The sequence below is a fragment of the Alnus glutinosa genome, chromosome 4 (assembly GCF_958979055.1).
Source record: "Alnus glutinosa chromosome 4, dhAlnGlut1.1, whole genome shotgun sequence".
NCBI classification, from domain to species: domain Eukaryota; kingdom Viridiplantae; phylum Streptophyta; class Magnoliopsida; order Fagales; family Betulaceae; genus Alnus; species Alnus glutinosa.
The window spans coordinates 7039558-7060594 of record NC_084889.1 but is presented as its reverse complement, the minus strand read 5'-3'; the positions used below and the strand labels follow the sequence as shown (position 1 = coordinate 7060594).

General features: G+C 37.1%; 2 protein-coding genes across 3 annotated transcripts; both read left to right on the top strand.

The window, feature by feature from the left end:
- Nucleotides 1–2097: 2097 nt before the first annotated feature.
- LOC133866080 (16.9 kDa class I heat shock protein 3-like) lies at nucleotides 2098–9647 on the top strand (the record flags this gene model as incomplete). Its single annotated transcript, XM_062302642.1, has 3 exons — nucleotides 2098–2140; nucleotides 8829–8897; nucleotides 9304–9647. Coding segments are annotated over 3 exons (456 nt in total), but the record flags the coding sequence as incomplete, so codon positions are not given.
- Nucleotides 9648–10484: 837 nt separating this feature from the next.
- LOC133867328 (uncharacterized aarF domain-containing protein kinase At1g71810, chloroplastic-like) lies at nucleotides 10485–20765 on the top strand. 2 transcript variants are annotated; one of them, XM_062304054.1, is made up of 7 exons: nucleotides 10485–11009; nucleotides 11096–11140; nucleotides 18468–18506; nucleotides 19584–19754; nucleotides 19883–20035; nucleotides 20263–20298; nucleotides 20703–20765. In XM_062304054.1, the coding sequence occupies exons 1-7, from the start codon at nucleotides 10632–10634 to the stop codon at nucleotides 20748–20750; spliced, it is 870 nt and encodes a 289-aa protein (XP_062160038.1). In that variant the 5' UTR covers nucleotides 10485–10631; the 3' UTR covers nucleotides 20751–20765. The 2 variants fall into 2 exon arrangements, with proteins under 2 accessions (XP_062160038.1, XP_062160039.1); XM_062304055.1 differs by having other exon boundaries at nucleotides 10486–11009; nucleotides 20683–20764.
- Nucleotides 20766–21037: the final 272 nt, after the last annotated feature.

Sequence of the window (21037 nt, the reverse complement as noted above, 5' to 3'; positions counted from 1 at the left end):
GTTGTTAATTTATTCATTAAAAAAAATTGTGCTAAACACTACTGCACTTCACCCAACACGCTTAGTTTACTAAGCTTGTACACTGTAGTGCACTTGTACTCTGTAGTACAATGCATTTCCCATGTCAACCTCTCTTAAATCAAGTCAATCGTAAAGATGAAGCCTATTGGTCTTTCTAGGTCAAGCTGACAATTTTTAATATGGCTCGCAAATTTGATACCAATTCAACATAAAATTAAAGGGTTAGAGTTTAGAACTTTGACCCATTTAATTAAATGGGTCGGGTTAGAATTGACGTATATAATGTTTTTTCACCTATATTTCGACACAAACTGAATTCCACACACGATACAATAACGAGTAATTTATGACACAACCCACGAACCCGACACAACTTTAATATAAAATTATAAAGTTAAGGGTCAAGGAGTTTGACCCATTTAAATGAATAGTCAGGATTAAAATTGACCTATAAAATCTTATACCAATGTCTCAACACAAATTGTTACCCCTATGTATATGAAGTGGATGCATGCCTCTCATGCTCAACCTTACTAAATCTGTATCAACTATATAGACTCAACGAATACCAAATTAATGCTCAATTTGTTTCGGCGTAAAATGATTTCTAAAAAATGATTACGACATTTTACGGTATTTGGTAGGGGCAAAAATAATAGTCAACGGAAATCATTTTTTGTTTGATCGTTTCAAAACCTTAAATCATTTTTCAAAATTAAACTTTTTGTCCTTACATATACTTTTGATATCCGATTGTCATAATTCAGCAATTGTTAGTCATCGGAATCCAGCAGGCGCCGGAGTCCGGCAACATTAGGTCGTCGGAATCAGGCAACATCCGGCCACTGTCGCCGGATGCCGGCGAACCAAATTCCGGCTTAAACTGGCCGAAATATTGCCGAATTCTGGCCATTGTCAAAAGCCGGCTGTCCGGACCGTATCCGGCCACTAATCCGGTTGGATCTGGCCAAAACGACCGGGAACCGGATCTGGACGGATCCGACCACTTATCAGGCCGGATCTAGCTAAAACGGCCGGGACCCCGCCGGATCTAGACGGATCTGGCCAAAATGTCACATTTCCGGGGTTAAATTTGAGGTTGGAAGCTTGGATTTACATGGATCAAGGGTTTTAGGTGAAAACCCTAAGAAAATCGTGAAGAAGTGGAAGAAAATGGGGAGAAATGAGTCAAAAAGACTCATTCTCGCATTTATCTCAGGTGTCGGACGGGCTAAGTGAGGGTTAGGACACGCACATTTTAAATCACGCGCGTCCTCGATAGGGTCTGGACGGGTAGCGAATGTTAGCTCTCGGACTTCAACGTTTGCAAGAGGGTCCGGACTGGCTGCGAATGTTAGCTCTTGGACTTCAGCATTTGCAAGAGGGTCTGGACAGTCAGCGAACGTGTCCCACAAAGGTCTGGATAGCTTGCGAACGGGTTGCAAACTCTGCAACCAGAATGTCCATTTAGGCATTCTTTTACATCCGGACTCAACCTTAAGTGTTTTCTAAGCTTTTTCTTGACATTTTACTAACTCTAATCATTTAATTAACTTAATTTACATTTTAAACATTTAATTAATATCAGGGATATTACATTATATATATGGGCTTCCAAGCAGGAGATTGAGACTTGTATATATATTCACAGCTACATAGTATGATTTTACTAGTTTATAAATAGCCAATGTTTACCTTATCAACTACAAAACATTTTTAAAAAGAAGTATTATACCAAGGACAGTTGTTGAAAATAAATAATGACTTATAAATTACCAAGAGTATGTTCGTGTACAACAAAATATTTTAAATGCGAAAAATAAAATAGACAAGATATTCGTTGACGAAGTGAAAACTCTGTGAAGAACCACTATGGGGCAGTCAAACCTAAGAAATCCACTATTAAAAAACAAAGCAAGTTACAAAGCACTTGTACTCACAAAACCTATTGCAGTAGTCATACATTTAATTATAACACAAAGCCTATCGTAAACGCTTCCCAACCAAGTCTCCTACTTGAAGGGGTCTTTAATGAAATCCTTTATCTTAGGGCCGACCCCTAAGATAAACTTCACACAAACTGTTGAGCACATACCGGCCACGGTTAGAGAGTTAGCGGATCTTCAAATCTCTCTAAACACCCTCTCTAAGCACTATGAAATTCTATACTGAATCCTTACAAATAACAAGCCTAGAGCCATTTATTTATAGGCTTACAGAAAACCTAATTTTACTCAAAATTGGAATTTGGCGAGTTGGCATCCGGACGGAAGTTAGCCTTGTCGGACGGTCTTCTGTGACCGCCTTTATAGAATAGCACGATTCTTCCCATAATAGGACCACGTCTAGACGGTCTTCATTGTCACTCATTTCCGCGTCCGTAAAGGAAACTTGAAATATTTTGGAACGCTTGGTAGCGTCTGGACATGTTGCCACATCATCCGAACATCTTACAAAAACTTCCCAAACAGTGTCGACTGAAATCTAACTCCGTGTAGAACTTGGAGTAGCTTGACCTAGCGTCTGGACGTTGTAGCTTGGTCGTCCGGACAGCTGCAACGCTGAAGCTTCTAGACACTACGGGGCGTCCAGACGCCTTCAAAGGCTCATTCGGACGGTTGCACAGAAATTGGCTGTTCTGACTTGAAAACTGCATGGAATCTTCAAGGACATCTTTTAGAAACTTGTGCTCAGTCACATGGCTTGAAATGAGACATTGTCCATATTATTTGAAGACTCTGAATAGAACCGATAATTATGTTAAAAAGCAATCGTTACATAAAGTGTTTTTGTCAACCAAAATGTTGCCAATATAAAATACTAACAGTTGTTATTGTAAACGTTATGGTAGAAAAAAATAAATGTCGGCTCATTACGAAAATTTAGTGTTTTATACTACTGAGACCGTTGACTCACTATTCTACCTATGTGGATGTGGCTAACACCACGACTGTGTAGATATTTTTGTTGCTACAGGTTTAGGCGTCATCTTCAGTAGATCGTGTGCGAGCTTTGAGGTAATCGAAGGGATTCCTTCGTAGTGCTTTTGGAGGTACGAACTTTGCCTAAGTTAGTCTCTCTTCATTATGTAGTGATTTGTATATTGTATTAGTGATTTGAGATATAATGATATAGAAGCTCTGATTAGTTTTATGAATATGTTTATGTGGTCAATTTAAAGACAAATTATTTAGGTTTTCCGTTGCGATAATTTTTAAGGATTTAGAAGTAGTGTTTCGTGGTTAATTGATTTTAATTTTTCACTCCGCCGTTGAATTTATGGCAAGACGTTACATCTAGTCTTAGCTTAAAATCTAAAACTTAGACTCCTAGGGTCAAATTGTTGGAACGGCACAGGGATGGTCCCATTGTTCAATAGATTTTCGCACCATTGAAACGGTCTAATTGTTCAGGTGATGCTCGAACTGTTAGAACTATCTCTAGACAGAAACCCTTAAATTCCAAAAGATCCTACATTTAACACATCTAATGCGTTTTAAGCCATAAAAATGATTTCTTATACTACCCTAAGCACAAGTTAGTCCTTAAAACAGAACCCAAACGTCTAGGTCTAAACCTTTTTTTTACCAAAAATCCAATATTTCTTACGAAAGACAAGGTTTTCCCTTGAGACAACTCAAATGCACAAAGACATACACATTAATACCTTAAACAATATGAGATCTACTCTTAAACAAGAAGAAAAACAAAGCAGCTCATATAATCCATAAACTCCTGATAAGCGTCGAATGTTGCACATTCAAGCCCCTTAATTTATATATGTTAATTCCTTAGCATTGTTATTTGTTTGATTTTGTGTTGTTTTATTATTTTCAGGTTTTAAATAAAGATGCAATTAATTCCATTGATTTTGGGCTTAAAACACACTTTGAGAAGACCTAGAAGATATGTTTAAACTTAACCAATCATAATAGAATACATATATGATGTGGTTCAGTTTAATCAAATCAAATGAAGGATTAAATCGGAATTTCTCCACTAAGAGTCAAAATCGGATTGGATTCAAATTTGGATTATGCATATGTCTCAGTATTTGGATCATAACTTTTGCATAAGATATCGGATTGCAATGAAATTGATGGCATTGGAAAGCTAATAAAATATTAAATAAATATGTCAGAAATAGCTTTTCTCTAATTCGAACGTTTACTATACTAAAATTGTCTCACAAAAAAAGACCGCAATTCTTGCAGAATTTAGAATCCTTTTCCTACTTGGATTGAAGTTTCAATCTCCTACTTGGACAAGAAGACTCAAGAGATGATTTTTTTGGAATTCCAAGGGCTTCTAGGACTTGTGTGCTCCCTATAAATAGACCCCTAAGTTTCAAGAGAAGAGGTGTTTGGTGCTTGGTGCTTGGGTTTGTGCTTAGATTTAGACAGAAAATTCTTCTCAGAGGCTTGACAAGTTGAAGAGGAGAAGAACATGGCAGGAGGTCATCCCAGCACTACGATGAGCGGCTAAATTCCTAATAGGGTGTTGATGTACCCCTTTCCAAGTAACGATGGTTTAATTGTATTTTAATTTGGAATTTTCTCTATGCATGATAGTTGTATAACTGTGAGAATTGATTTTAATGTTTATATTCAATCATTATGAATTTCTTATCTTGTCTTAGAAAGTCTTTTATATTGATTGAACTCAATCCTTCATATTTTATGTGATTATGTGAATGATTGTTATACAACGGTTTTAATTGACATATGATCAAGAGGATTAGATAGACCATGCCTTGGGAAGACGGATTGTACTACACCATAGATTAGTGTAATTTAGGTAGACAGTCCGTGCCAACCGAAGATGGGTTATACTATTCCATTGATTGTGTGTATATCCTATTAAAGACGTTGCTAGTCCATGCCTAGGGAAGACGGGTCGTACCACATCTTAGTGGTTAGGTGGACAGTCCGTGCCAACCGAAGATGGATTATACTTATTCTTTAGAGGTAATTTTTTGACTACTCGAGTGAGACGAGTCCTATATCATGCATAATATGAATTTTTCTTGTTAATTTATGATTGACCATTGTTATGCGGTGAGTGGTGAAATCAATCCCCTATTCTTTATCTCATCCCTACTATCTTTAAATTTATGTCTTCTACTTTTATGCATTTATTTTTAGAAAACAAAAACCAAATCAAACATATTTTTAATTAAGTTATATTTAATCTCGATAAGCTTGACAATAATACCTATGCAGTCCTTGAGGTTCAACACCCTCTCTATAGCCTTATCCTACAAGGATTCGTTCTATTGCGAGTGGTTAATTTTATTATTGATATATTTTGGTAAACAAAAGACCACATCAACTCCCTCGCTAACCCTATAATCATCATTAATCCAAAATAAATCACATTTAAACCTTCTATCAACAACCACTCTTTCTCCACACACACACACGAAAATAAACACTAATCAGAAACTAAGCATGAATTAAACAAGGTCTAAGCCACGAAATAAAACCAAACTTAGGGTGTAAGGTTACCTTTCTTGAAGAGGGAACCCAAAACCCTCCAAAGGTCTCTCATTCTTCTTCTTCTTCTTCTTCTTCTCCTCCCTCTCTCTCTCTCTTAGGGTATGGAGGGTGAATGGTGACAAAATGGGGTATAGGGTTCGACCTAAACCATTAAATAGTCATTTCCTGAAATGACCAAATTTCATTCGCATACAGATTGTCACCATCTGAACGTTTAAAGCATTGTTCAAAAATTTTGTTTAGCTTTATCGTTGGAACGGTCCATGAAACGTTCGATCGGTTGTCCTTTCACACCGAGACCAACTGTTCGATCGGTCTGCATAGATTTACCCTAAGTGCTCAAAAGTCTCATTTTACTCTCCCTTTTGAGATTTAAGTCTAATTGACTTTGCCAACAGACACTTAGGCATAAATTAGGGTGTCCTAAATCCTAATTTAGTGTGGGGTGTTACAGTTTCGCTTTTAATGGAGTTTTAATGAGGGTAAGGGTGCTTTGGGTTAGATACACAATATTTGAGTGTTTTTACTAAAGAAAATTGATGACTTGTTGCTATGCATTAATTTTTTTATCAGACCAGTTGGCCTAAAGATCAAGGCACTTTTTAATGGTTGTGGCTTCTAAGAATGTGGCATGCCCAAAGATAAACAAGTCACCCACAAAAAAAGAGGTGGGAGATGGAGAAGCTGATCTAGAGTTCTTTGATGTTTCCTTTTGGCTTCTTTGGAGAGGGTGCCTAAAAAGGACTTCAGCTCCAATTATGAAAGAGTGGGCTTGTTAATTTGTAGTATAACTTTAATCGTTTTCCATGTATATTAAATAAAGAATCATTTTATTAATTTATTTTAATTTGTTCTTAAGTATTAAGTTTGAACTACGCATTAAAAAGCCAAAAGCAAATTTTAAAGGTGAAAAAATATTGGACTTCTAATTTTAACAAGTGTGTGTGAACAGTATGCAACAAAATATTAAATGCGGAATTAAAGGAGACAAGTATTTTGTTGATGAAGTGGAAACTCAATTAAGAGAAAAACCACTCCGGGGCAGCCAAACCGAGGGTATCCACTATTCAGAAGACAAAGCTAGTTACAAAGTAGTAGCACTCACATACCCCTGATGCAGTGGTCGTACCTTGCATTCTAACGTGTAGCCTAACATGAACGCCTCCCAACCAGGTCTCCTACCTGAATGGGTCTTCAACGGAATCCTTTACCTTAGGGCCGACCCCTAAGATAGACTTCAGTTTAAGCACAGCAACAACATACACAACAACGACTTTAGAGAGAACAATTCAGCTCAATAATCTCACAAAATAACTTTCTAAGCACTAGTGGAATTCAATGCCGAATTCTTGTAATTCTCAAGCACAGGGGCCTCTATTTATAGGCTGATGGCTCAAATGAGCGTTTGACCACCATCCGGACGGACAACTGTGCGACCGAAATTCCAAAAATTTCGCTAAAGATATTTCCTATTTGAGAGGCGCGTCCGAACGGTGAGGCACTGTCGTCCGGACGGTCGTTCGTCTGTTGCAAGTAATTTCCTTATAAAGGCTTCGCACGTCCGGACCAGGAGGATGGGTGTCCGGATGGGTGATCTACTGCACGCAATTTTCATATCTGTCATATGCGCGTTCGGACCATGGTAGACTGGCGTCCGGACGGTTGAGTTTGAATTGCCAACTTGCCTTAAGGAGTAGCGCATCCGGAATGGAATCCACGTTGTATGGACAGTTGCGACAATCTTCCCATATCTGATTTTGGAAAGAAAATATGAAGCTTGGGTCGAACACTGAGATTCATCCCGACGGGCTGTTGAAACGTTCGGACGGATGCAAGTTGGAGTAGTTCGAAGCTTCTCGACACAGAGGAAGGTCCGAACGGGAATCCACGCCGTCCGGACGGTTTGTCACGTCGTCCGAACGGCTGATGCATTGGATAACTGGGCGTCCGGACAGTATGACACGTCGTCCAGACGGCTGGCAGGGAACCAAATTTTCTGACTTGCAAATTGTGCAAAATCTTATGGAACACTTCTAAATAGCGAAATCCCTGATAAAAAGCATCTTTACAATGAGGTGATTTTGTCCAACAGAATGCGGCCAATTACAAACTAACAAAAGGATAAATGTTAGATACAATAATTCTATTCAACATTCATTCAATAAGGTTGGTGTGACACTCCTATCTAACTATTGAATTAAACAGTGTTAAATAATTAAAACAAAATATTCAATAGTTAATTTGAAGTATCACGTCAATATTATTAGACAATTATAAAATAAAAATATAATTGGTAACGAGTAGTTTACTTGTATTAGAGAGCGGGCTTATTTATAGTAAGGAAAAATTGGTCTCTGCGGTTGGCCTAATTTATGAATCGCTTCATGTGGTATAAAAAATAATTCAAATATTCATATGGTAGACGAAAATGACAGGTGTCACTTTTTCTCAGGAGTCAATTTCTGTCCACAATTTAACATAATCTGTTTAATTGCCACATCATGCCCGATAAAAAATGCGACACGTGTCACTTTTTCCTGTTTGGGGTGGCTTGCAGATCTAGGTGGCTGTTCGTGCCACCCTCACCTACGGGGTGGCCGGTAGCCCACTTCCTTAAATTATTTTTTTAATTTTATATATTTATATTATTGTATTAAAAAGTGACCAATGTCGCGTTTTTATTGAGCCTAACGTGGCAACCAAATGAATTCTGTTAAATTTTGAACGAAAAATTAACTCTAGAGAGTAATTTATCATTTTCGCATACTACAAAAACTTCTAAATTATTTTTGATATCACAATAAGTAATTTATAAATTATTCCAACCACATTGGTCAATTTTATATTTTTATCATTATAGTATAGTATCATTCCAGCCACCATCCTCATCCCAAAGTTTCCTTGTCCATGGCATCATGGCATGTATTCACGTGGCAATGCCACTGATTATGTGGCGCCATATATAGCACCACGTTGTCGCTACCCTTCAAACGTGGTGATCAAAGACAGTGACACCCCGCTTTCATAGGCGCACATGGCAAGCTCGAGAGTCGAGAGTGTTCCTTCACAGTCCTACATATTAAAGACGCTTTGCATTAAGATAGAAAGTCGCAGAAAACCCAAATTCCGCAGTAAAGTAACCAAAGAAGAGAAAAGAACATGGCTTCACTGGGACCGTGGCTCGGAGGGAGTCGAGGAGGACACGACTCTTGGTTCGGCTCACCCTTCTCAAGCGATACATGAGACCCAGACCCTTCTAGCTTTCTGCCGAGCAGTAGACGAAGTGACCGTGGTAATAAAAAATCGCTACCCTCGCTAGTGCTCACGTGGATTGGCGTGAAACAGACACAGCACACGAGTTTCGTGTTGACCTTCCTGGTTAGCCATCTTTTTAATTCTAACGCATGCACTCTCTTTGATCTCTATCACACAAACACATGCATGCCCAAAGCTGGAAAGTAGTGATCGATGATTTTAAACGAGAAAATGCTTTGTCTACTTCAGCTGCGTGATAGATTAAAAGACTGAAGTAGGAATTTTTCTTTCCTGTTGATTTTTCCCACTGAGTATTTGAGGAGCAAAACCAGTACTGTTAGAATTGAGTTCCAAAGATAGCATAAGGAGTAAGGGGAACTTTTTCTAGGTGACCCAATTGACATAATCAAATGAAAGAAATGGAAGCAACGACCATAGGGTGTGTAGTAGGTTTGTGTGCCCTGCTGTCACCAGTGTGCAACTTAGTTAGGTCTATATTGTCTGCAATACATATGATATGCAATGGCAGGGGCGAGGAAAGAGGAGGTGAAGGTGGTCGTGGAAGACGGCAATATTCTGCAGATCAGCGGTGAGCGGACCGAGGAGGAGGAGGACAAAAACGACAAGTGGCACCGCATTGAGAGGCGTCGTGGCAGCTTTGTTAGGCGGTTCCGCCTCCCGGAGAATTTTAAACTGGATGAGATCAAGTGCACGCTTGAACATGGAGTGTTAACATTGACTGTGCCGAAGAAGGAGACCGAGCAGACTCCCAACAATGTTAAATTAATACATCGACGTGGTGTAGTGTACTGGCTCAAGGTTAAGGCATGTCACCAAAAACCACGTTTAATAGCTGTGAATAGAGTGTTGTGATTGTGAAGTAAAATCCTTTGTATGATAGAAGTACAAGACCAGCGTGCTTATAGACGGAGCGGTATATATATGGCCAGGCTTGCTAATATATAATAGTTGTAATATATGCATGTTCTCTATTTTTCTAGCTACACAATATTTGAATGACTGAAATATTGTATTATTTATCGATCCTAGCTCTTATCACCGAAGGATTGAAATATGATTGTTCAAAGTGGTGATTAATTTAGCAATCCATTTAAAAAATAAAATGTTTTCTAAGAAGTTTTACAATATACTAACATATATTCCGTATATTCTAACATATGCATGAATGGTAGCTTTTTTTTTTTTTTTTTTTAATGAATAAATGGTAGCTTGTTTACCAAATTTTTTAGATTCAATGAATTATTTTATTATTTTGGTACGACAAAAAATATATTTACCAAACTTGGCATACATTTGCCAAGATAGACAATTACATTGAATATATTTTATATATATATATATATATATATATATATATCTTTGATCATTATATGCAAGTGTTCATAAGCTAGCAAATTAAATTCGAAAGTTAAATGAACAAAAAGAAAAAAAAAATCCCCAAATTTAAGATCAAATTGCACACAAATTATATATACTATATATTTGATAGAAGAAAACTTGGACAATTTGGCAATAGAATATAGCTAGACTAAGGAACTTTTCTACAATCAGAAAGCAGAGTCGAAAAAGATTATAGAGATCTCAGTTTTGTTGTTTACTCCCCTACAATAACAAAGACAGCATTTTTAGATCTTAAAAATAAATTAAACCTTCCCAAACAAGATAAAGGAAGGATAAAGAATACAAGGACCACAAAGAAGCCGTTAACTTGTACGGTTCGTTCTAGAAAAAACAAGCTTGATCAATTGCTGCGTCTCCGTTAAACAACTCTCTTGATACAACTGCAACCACCATTTTACAGGGTCTCTCTCAGACTCTTCACACCACACTGAAGCAATGCTTCACCTCCTCACCACACCCTCCCTCCCCTCCTTTCCAGCCAATACCAAACCGCACCACCACCACGTTCACTCTCTAACGCCCAATCGATCCAAGGCTTTTCCTCATCCCCACCGTCCTATCCGATGCGCTGGCAGTGGCAACGTCAAAGTCGAAGTCGACTCCTTCACTAAGCGCTCCGGGTACCTCTTCGAGCTCACCGTCTCGGAGGCCGATTCCTTGGCCGAGTACGGCCTGTCGAAGATCGCCGCTATCTACAAGAGGAAGCCGCTGGTTCTCATTCGCCGCGTTATTCAGATCGGGTCCACTTTTGGGAGATGGTTCGGGCTCCGGTACCTCGACCGGGTTATGGAGCGCTCGGACCAGATGTTCGAGGTGAGGTTAATCTGGTTCTGTGGACTGTCGAGTTGTTCTTTCGTATTGGATTAGTTCCTCACAGGAACTTTACGCTTCTGATGCAGGTTAGAGCTGCAGAGCTTCGGAAAATATTGGTGGAACTTGGACCGGTAGGTCTTGTTTGTTGATATTGAAGTGCCTTAGACTTAATTTTGCTCCTGCTGATTTTGGTATTCTTGTTTTGCTTATACATGTTTGCTCCTAGTTCCTTTTTTCTTTTTCTTTTCTTATATGAACATCTTTTTGCTCCCATTGTTCCAGCCAAACCTATTAAGATTCCCCAAAATTCATAGGTTATTTTACTGAGTAGATTTCTTCAAATCTCAATTGCTCTTTTGGAATTAAATGTGGAGATTTAAACCGTGTCAGCATTTTTTACATCATTATTTGTTATATTGATCGCCATATATCACCTCATTCTTTATCATAAGAAATAAGAAATATAATAAATAATAAAGCGATAAATGCTGATATGGCAAAATTTCCACTATTTAATTTGAAAAACAAAAATTGGTTGAGATTTGAATTAATCTATCTTAAGAATTCTAGGGAATCGTAAGCCCTCTTAATAGAGTGTCAATTAAATTATAGGATAGGCGAGGTCAGGGGGTAGATGTTCAGTTTTAGATGTGTGGAGGATAGCTTCGTTGTGCTTAATGTGGAGTATATGGGGAGAATAGAATGCTAGATGTTTTGAAGATTGTGAGAAAACAAGAAAAGAACTCAAGAACACCCTGGTCAAATCGACTTTTTAGTTGGACTGTGGCGCATAATATCTCTCAATTTTGAAACTTTTCTGAATTTGGGGATGAGTGTTCTTCTTTTAGCATATAAGGGGAACTTTCTTTGTATACATCCTGTGTATTAAGGTTGCGTTCCTTTGCGCTTAACAATGAAATGAATTATTTATCAAAAAAAGAGAGAATAAATTATTGTTACATTTTGGTGAACCAATCAAGTATTGCAATATCAGCCTCTGTTGGACACCTTAATTTTGTATGATCTTTTTTCCTTCTTCATTTTCCTCAAACCTTCCCTCCAAAATGTATTAATTTAATCCACTCTACAAAACACCATGGAAATTGAGGAAAAGTAACAAAGGAAAGAAGATTGTGTACAACTAGGGAAAGGAAAGAAGATTGTGTACAACTAGGGTTTCAAATAGATGAAGCTATGTGACATTACTTGATTGGTTCACCAAAGTGTATCACTTTAACCCAAACTTATGGAGGTATATTGCAACTTTTTACGAATCAATAGAATAAAATGTAATTATTCCTAACAACAAGAGGTAAATTGTTAATGTTGTGCAAAAGACCATAATTACGGTAAATAAGACAAAACAATCACATAATAACACCAATATTTACATGGTTCCCTCAATGTGAGGTATGTCTGCACGCGGAGGCGACCACGAAGAAATTTACTATAAAAAATGAAATACAAATTAGTGAAGAGAAATTACTCAAGCCAAAACCCAATACACCAAAATCTCACTTTCACAGAAAGCAATTTTCTTTTCCACAATTCTCTAGTCCTAACACATCATTCAAGCACATGACCTGGTTTAAACATAACAACATGCTTCTCCATTAGTCTCGATGGCGACAATTCTTTTTGTCTTCATGTAGACCCATTTGCACTTTATAGCCTTATTTACCTTGGGCAATTCTACTAACTCCCAAGTTTTTCTTTTTTGTTGTGATTCCACCACTTCAATCCTACTAATAGACAATGGATCTTCACTACTAGTTACTAAAGCAAAAAACATCATATCCTCAAATACATACATCTCTGGTGCTTTTGATAATGTTTCTCTTTACCTTTTGCCAAAGAATAAGGCTCTTATTAGTTCTGTGAGTCTCTTGAAAATTGTTCATCATCACATTTATTTATGGGTGAATTTTGATCATCAAACTCCACCTCCAGGACTTTTTTCCCTTTATTGCTGTCAGTCGATGCTTCATCCTCACATTTTCCTAGCATATATGCCTAATCAAATACCATGTCCCTGCTAAAAATTTTCTTCTTTGAAACCGGATCCCATAGCCTATAGCCATTAACACCTTTTTTCAAACCAAGACATATACACTTTCTTTACTTTGGATCTAATTTTGACCGCTCTCCACTTTGCACGCGAACATATACAGAACAACCAAATATTTTTCAAAACCAAATAATCAACCGGCTTGCTTGATCATACTTCTTTTGGAGCCTTCAAAACAATTGTTGCATATGAAGATCGGTTGGTGTCATGGTGACAAAGCATGCATAATTAACTGCCTTAACCCAAAAGCTCTTTGGCAATCCTGCATTCAACCTCATGCATCTTGCCTTTTCCAACAATGTTATAGTCATCGTTTTAGCAAACCCGTTCTGTTGTGGATTCCTTTTAACTGTGAAGTGACAAGTACTGCCTTCTGCTTTGCAGAATTCCAATCAATTATCGGATCTCAAATACTTATCTTTTCTTGCAGTCTGATTTTCCACATGTGCTTTCCACTACTTGAAGATGGTGAAAACCTCTGACCTTGAAAAATCATCAATAAAACTAACAAAATAATAAACACCTCCGTTTGAAGATACTACTACTCCTCCCCAAACATCTAAGTGAATATAGTCGATAACACCTTTGCTTGTAGGAGACGCCACCTTAAAACTGGCTCTTCGTTGCGACTAATACACACAGTACTTGCAGAAACCAAATTTGCACGACTTCACACCTTTTAACAAATTCCTTTTGTGAAGCTCAAACATACTACGCTCGCTTAAATGACCAAGCTGCATATGCCACAAAACTGTGTCATCACTATATGGTTATGTTGAAGTGGATGTTGCAGCTTCACCAATAACTGTGTTCCTGAATACTTTTTACAAATTCCAATTTTCTCATCCTTCATTACCACCAAAGCGCCTTTAGCTATTTCCATAACTCTATCTTTTGCTGAATAATTATAGCTCAAAGAATCCAATGTACCTAAGGATATCATATTTTTCTTTACATCTGGAACATATCTAACATTAGTAAGTGTCTGCACAACCCTATCAATCGTCCTGACTTTTATGGTACCTATTCCAATGACCTTACACTTAGCATCATTATCCATCAAAACAGTACAGACATTGTTCGTACAGGATTTAAATGTCTCAAACCACTTCCTATTTGGACACATGATATGAGCAAGCAAAATCCAAAACCCAAGAATTTGTGAGAGAATCTGTACTTGAAAAAATTGAGAGAAGATCTGCGCTAGCCTCACTGTCATTGGACTTGTCATTGTCAAACGCTAACTGAATCTACGAAACTTTTCTAATTCTTTTTATCTTCCAAGTCTTGTTTCAACACCCTGCAAAATCTTTTGTAGTGCCATTTCTAATGACAATATTAGCACTCCACATCTTTTGCATCTGACCGAGATTCTTCGTCCTTTGTCGATCACGACTTAGACCGAGATTGCTTACCTCTGCCATTCTTCCCCTTTGACTTATCCCTTCCATGCTTTGGCCTCGCTACAAGCCCATCAGCATGATCATTGATAGGTTTTCCTCTCATCTCATGTGACAAGATAGCTCTAGTCACATCTTCCAAATTTAGAGTTTCTTTCCCATACAATAATGATGTAACCAAGTGATCATACGAAGGGGGGAAGTGATGCCAACAGAAGTATCACTTAATTTTCTTCTTTAATCTTTACTCTAAAGTTTATGCGCTCAAACATATCTGTATTTTCCTCTATCTGTAATCCATATAACTGCCTTTTCACATACACCTTATGCATCAAATTCTTCGCCATCTATAGGCTGTAATTTCTGCCAAATTATCCCTGCCTTCTTTTCATCAAGCACATCATGAATAACTTCAACTGACAAGTTAAGACAGATCGCACTGGCAACCTTGGCTTCCATCTCTTCCCACTCATCATCCTGCCATCTTTTGGGGTTTTGCCTTTCCAAATAATGCCTTGTAAACTTCTTGCTGAATTAAAAGATCTTTCATCCCTCTTTGCCAAAGAGAGAAATTGTTCTTGCCATTGAACTTTTCAACTTCATACTTTGTGCTCGCCGTATTTATCATAATCGTCAATCTGAATACCGAACCTTAGCTTTGATATCACTTGTTATGCAAAAGACCACAATTACCATAATAAGACAAAACAATCACACACAGGAACACCAAGATTTGCATGGTTTCTTCAATGTGAGGTACGTCCACAGGTAGAGGTAATGACGAAGAAATTTACTATCAAAGATGGAATACAAAATAGTGAAGAGAAATCACTCAAAATCAAAACCTAATACACCCAAATCTTACTCTCACACAAGATAGAGAATTTTTTTTTGACATAATTCTCTAGTCGTAACACATAAAAGAGAACTTGAAGAAAAAGAAAGAAAAGAAGAACAGAGATTTCAACTCACACCAACAAGCTGTATGTGCGCAGCTCAAAATCTTACTTTCTCTCCTGCTCTCCGAATCCCAATAGAAAAGTAAAAGATAATGGGGCCCACCGAGATTTGATGTGGGTGAAAAGTCGAACATCAACAGTTCATTACATATTCCTATAGCATTTGAGACTGCCAGCTTGTTATTTAATTAACTGCCATGATTATTTTGAACTGTTTTGAATAATATGTGTTATCTTAAGAAAATCACGTAAGTACTGAGATTATTACTGGTGACTCATTTTTCATTTGTTCATATAAAATGGAAGGACTTTATTAGGATTGAATTACTCTATCGCTTGATTTGTTTTGTTTCAACTTATGAATGAAATTATTTTATAAAGATAAACGGGGAAGATCATACATGCTGTTCCAAGCTGTACCAAAACATTCTCATCTTTTGGTTCATTCTAAATCGCCCAAGATAGCAGAAACAAAATTATCTTCTTCACCATATCTTGGAATACCTTCCTTTAGCATGCCATCCAAGAAGGAGCTCGTGATGAAACATAACGTATGTCATCCAAGAAGGAGCTCGTGATGAAACATAACTTACACCTCGCTGATGGTAAAATTATTTTCCAAAAGCAGAACAAAAGGGGTAATAGATTGAGGGATGATCAGCTGCCACTTGGTGTGATATTTTGTTGTCCGTGATGTTACTTTCCTTGCCTCTTTGCCCATAATATGATGCATTATGAAATTTCTTTGATGTGGTAGACCAAAAAAGAATGCTTACTTTGGTGGAAAGCATATGATTCCAAGGCTTTTAATGTGGACTTTTTCACAATCTATAATGGTGATCTGCAAGGCTAATCCAAGTTTTGTGTTCATGGATCCTTCTTTGGCATCATTATTGGAGCATTCCTCAATCAAAGCAATGGACTAGGGAATGATGGGTTTTCCAGTGTTATGAAGACTATAGCTGATCCTGGCTTTGTATCGGATTATCTTTCTTTACCAAGACTTTTTATGCTCCCAAGATGAGCTTTTAAAGGGTTATTAGAAACTTTTTGACAAAAATGAATTAGTGTAGAAAATTTTCTTCCATAAAATTGGGGAAAAAACCACTGTACTCTTTACCTCTTTGTTCAATATTATATATTTCTTTGTTCTTGTTGTTATCTGTTTTTCATGGAATATAGGATTTCTCTAAGTTGGAACAATGCATTACATTGACTAACGGTAGAGCTAATGTATAGTTTTCATTGTACGTGAAAATCCTCTTGACAAAAAAAATGAAAGACAATCTTCACAGCTTAGTTTCAGGTTCCTTGTATTGCTTTCTTCTTCTTCTTCTTAATTGTCTCTCTTGTATACCCCCTGTATACTTGATTGCGTTTTTCGCTTTTCTAATAAAATTTTCTTCTTACTTATCAAAAAAAAGTTTCAGGTTCCAAATTTTGCACTATGTAATTGTTGTTGCCATAATGAATGTGGAAGTTCTTATTCATATGCATTGATAGAAGGGAATTAAAGGTTACAAAAACCATGCGGGCATGGCCTCTCTCTCTTGCCGTCTTTTTTGTGTGTATTTTCCTCTTTGGTGTCAACTAGGTAAAGCGAAAGACATTGGCTAATCTATTATAGTGGAAGCCTAGTTCATTAGGAGAAAGGTTTGGAATATGTTACCATTGTGTCTTATGAGGAATATATGGCAGGAGACAAATGGCGGACCTTTGAAGGGGTTGAGCTTTCTGTCGATAGACTTAAGCATGTCTTTGTGAGATTGTTATTTGTTTGGATGTCTATGGATGACAATTGTCCATCATCTTTGTTGGAATTTTTGGATTTCCTACATTGGTGATTTTAATTTGAGGGTGATTAGTACACTGCCTTTGTACTTTAGTTCTTCCTTGTTAGTTTTTCAATAGAAATTTTAGCTACTTATCAAAACGTATTTAAAAGTCTTGCAAAGTCTCTACTAATAACATATCATTAGACTTTAATCCTTGAACATGTATTGTACCCACAGATCCCCTCGAAGATGTTTCCATCTTTATGTCCTTAGTCTATGCAAGATGGTTTTACATTCTTAGTTCTTTAGATTCCTGCGAAGTCCGACCCCAAGTTGATTTTCGGTGGAAGCGTCTGATTCATCATAACTGTTGAATTTTCCTGTAATAAGGAGAATGCTCTGTTAAAGAACCCAAAATCAAGTATAAGGGTTGCGCCCCTCTGCGCTTTTTTTATAAATTGCAAAAATTATAAAAAAAAAAAAAAAAAAAAAAAAAAAAAAAAAAAAAGAACCGAAAATCAGGTGTCACAGGCCTTTCAATTACAAATCGTGATTCAACTCCAACTTCACTAAATGCATATTCTGGTATATCATGTATAGCACAATTAATCTAATTATACCTGGTACATAGAGATTGAAGAGATTAAAATTCTTTCAGGTTGTTCTCTGTTATTTGTGCAATACAATAAGTCCAGTGGCGTTGGGGCATATACCAAGTGGATAAAGTTATATTATTTCCATCTATCTTGTGGGTGATATAAAACTATGGTGGAGAACCAACGTTCCCTTTCAAATGAATGCCTGGTTACTATGTGGTTTGTCCTGAGAAACTGTTGAATCATTTACCATGGAATTTATATAAAAAAAGACCTGGAGCATAAGTTTTGGGGGAATGAATGATGCAGCATCTAAGCCACACATCAACCACTGTTGATGCGGGGGGTTAGGGTGAATGGAAAAGAGAGTGAAAAAAAGGATTCTCACAATCCAGGGGAGGAGGCAAATTTCAGCTTTTACTCTCTTCCTGGAAAATTTATCAATACAGATGTGATTTTTAGATAGAGAATCTTGTACATCAGCTTTTCACGTGAATATGAATACTTTCGCATTTTTATTTTTTATACTCTTACTATCGTAAAACTCATTTTCACCTATCTACTGAGATCTAAATACTGAGTGATTGTGGTTATCTAAACTTACTTCCTAGTTATTCTATGTTCTTCTGGTAATTTATTTTGAGTATTTCTGTATTGTAGGCATATATCAAAATTGCTCAGGCTATCTCATCCAGACCTGTAAGTGATATTTGCTCCACCCAAGGACTTTGCACTTTCCATTTTTCTTCTTTAGCTCAGAAATTTATCATGTGTGTTATAAGAGTGCAGTTTCAATTGCTTCCTTGATTGTATTATTAGTTGCTATAACTTGAGGTTCCAGTCCAGAAGGCTTTTCTTTTCTATGCTAATCCCAATAAAAGATGCCTGTAGGGGAGGCATCTTTTATTGGTAATAGAGCTTGTTTTGTTTCTCCGCCTTTGGCATATTATTCAAACATGCTTACAACTCAAACACCAAAGAATTTAACAGCTCCGCAAGTTCATATTTGCTTGTGTCCACATGGGGGGCTTTGACTTACAACAATTTTAGTTCAGTGAACCTTTTTGAGTTCTCTTTAACATCATGGCATACCCTATGTGAATAATTGCTGGAAAAAAGGTTCTGTTCAAGTTTTCAATCACTAGTCAAGGATGTGTATTATTTTTTATAGAGGTCATTCGTCTCTCTAATATATAGGATGTCAAAAAATTGTCTCTTATTCAGGATAGATTTTGTTCACAAAGCTTTAAAGATGTTATTGGAGAATCTTATAAAAAAAAAAAAGAAAAAAAGATGTTATTGGAGAAATGTCGAGCAAATGATGGAACTACTGCTTCATTATGCTTCACTTCACAATTTGAAAAAATTTATGCCAATTAGATGGATGATTCTTTGACTGCTACATATGAATTTTGTTGGCCTGACCCACAATGTGACCTTGGGTGATGGAAGTTTGAAAGGAAAGATGATTGATTGTGACAGCAATGTCATGCTAAGGCCATGGTAGGCCAGAAACAAGTAAAGCTAGGCAATGTTGAGCTTAGAAATGCTTGTGTTGAGCAATGGAATGACAATTCATACCTAAACCCATGCCTCGTATTTGAGCTTTGGAGGTTCTTCCTGTACTCGTATAAAATTAAAAGCAATATGTACATGCATAATATGGTGTGTTTTCTGTCTCACCGATAATACGATGTGATTTCCGTTATGATTTTTATATCTATTATGTCATGATTGTTTTTGAGATGATCCTATTTCAAGATATTGTTTTGGTAGGATTTGATACCACCCTCATACTTGGATGAACTCTCACTGTTGCAAGATCGAATAAGTCCATTTTCCACTAAAGTTGCTTTCAACACAATCGAACAAGAACTTGGTTTACCAATAGATGAACTTTTTTCGGAGATTTCACCAGAGCCTATAGCTGCAGCATCCCTTGGGCAGGTTTGTATTTGGTTATGCTCATGATCTGGGATCTTTTTATGGTATCTTACATGTAATTAAGCTGGGCTTTTGTATCTAGCCTCACAATTCAAACTTGCTTCAGTGTCTCTCTTCTCTCAAATAATTAGGTTTATCAAGCTAGGCTTCGTCATGGGGGAGAGGTTGTTGCTGTTAAAGTGCAGAGACCTGGAATTCAAGCCGCCATATCCCTAGACATACTAATCTTGCGTTTTCTAGCAGGGTTACTGAGGAGAGCAGGCAAATTGAACACTGATCTTCAGGTATAGTGCAATATGTGATTAAGGCAACCTTGACTTTTATTGGGCTCTAAACGAAGAATGGGTTTATATATACAGTACATCATACGATGGTGTTGACTGTCCCAATATCTCTTGTGGGTGTTTGGGCATTTCCATTGATGCATGAGAGCGCTTTTTTCATTCAAATGTTGTATGCTTCTTTGTCATCTCAGACTGTTATAACCAAGAAAATGACCTTCAATTTGCAGGCTGTTGTTGATGAATGGGCATCAAGTCTTTTTCGGGTATATATCGACCTTTCATTATGACATTTCCTTGTTATGCCAAGTATCAGTAATGAGATCGTGGGCAAACTGGTCTACACCAATATTGTCATATATGTGTTGGAAGCAAGTTATTAGTACATTTGCATCTCAGCATATGAAATACACTGCTTTAGGGAAACCTTAGGTGTCACCAGATGCTCATTTTTATGGAGATCATTTAACTTCATTCAGTTATTCTGTGGTTACCGTTTCATCCCTAATTAAGGGGGAAAAAAGAAAGAAAGAATAAACTGGGAAATGAAATGGTTGACTGTTCCACTTTTGGTAAATCATATCTGAACTTCTTTCTTAAAATATTTTTTTGGCATGAGGAATATTCTTAGAGCTTCAAATTGAATACAGGTAAATCACATTGAATGCAGGAGATGGATTACATAAAAGAAGCAAACAATGGTCTCAAGTTCAGGTAATAGCATAGATTTGAGGATTAACGGTGACCCAAATTTTCATTACTGACAAGTTTCCATATTCAAAATTATTTACTCTGCCTACAGCCTAGTTGTGGATTCAAAATCTTAAAAGTAAGGTTTGGGATATATTTAATATTTCACGTAGAATAGCCTTTTCATTTAAAAGATGAATTCCAACAACTATTCCAACTGGTGAATAATGATATGCAAATGAAAGGTTTCCAGCTTTCCAGCCTTGATAGTGCTTGGCCCCATGTTCTTCATTGAATTTTTTTTCATCATAGTGT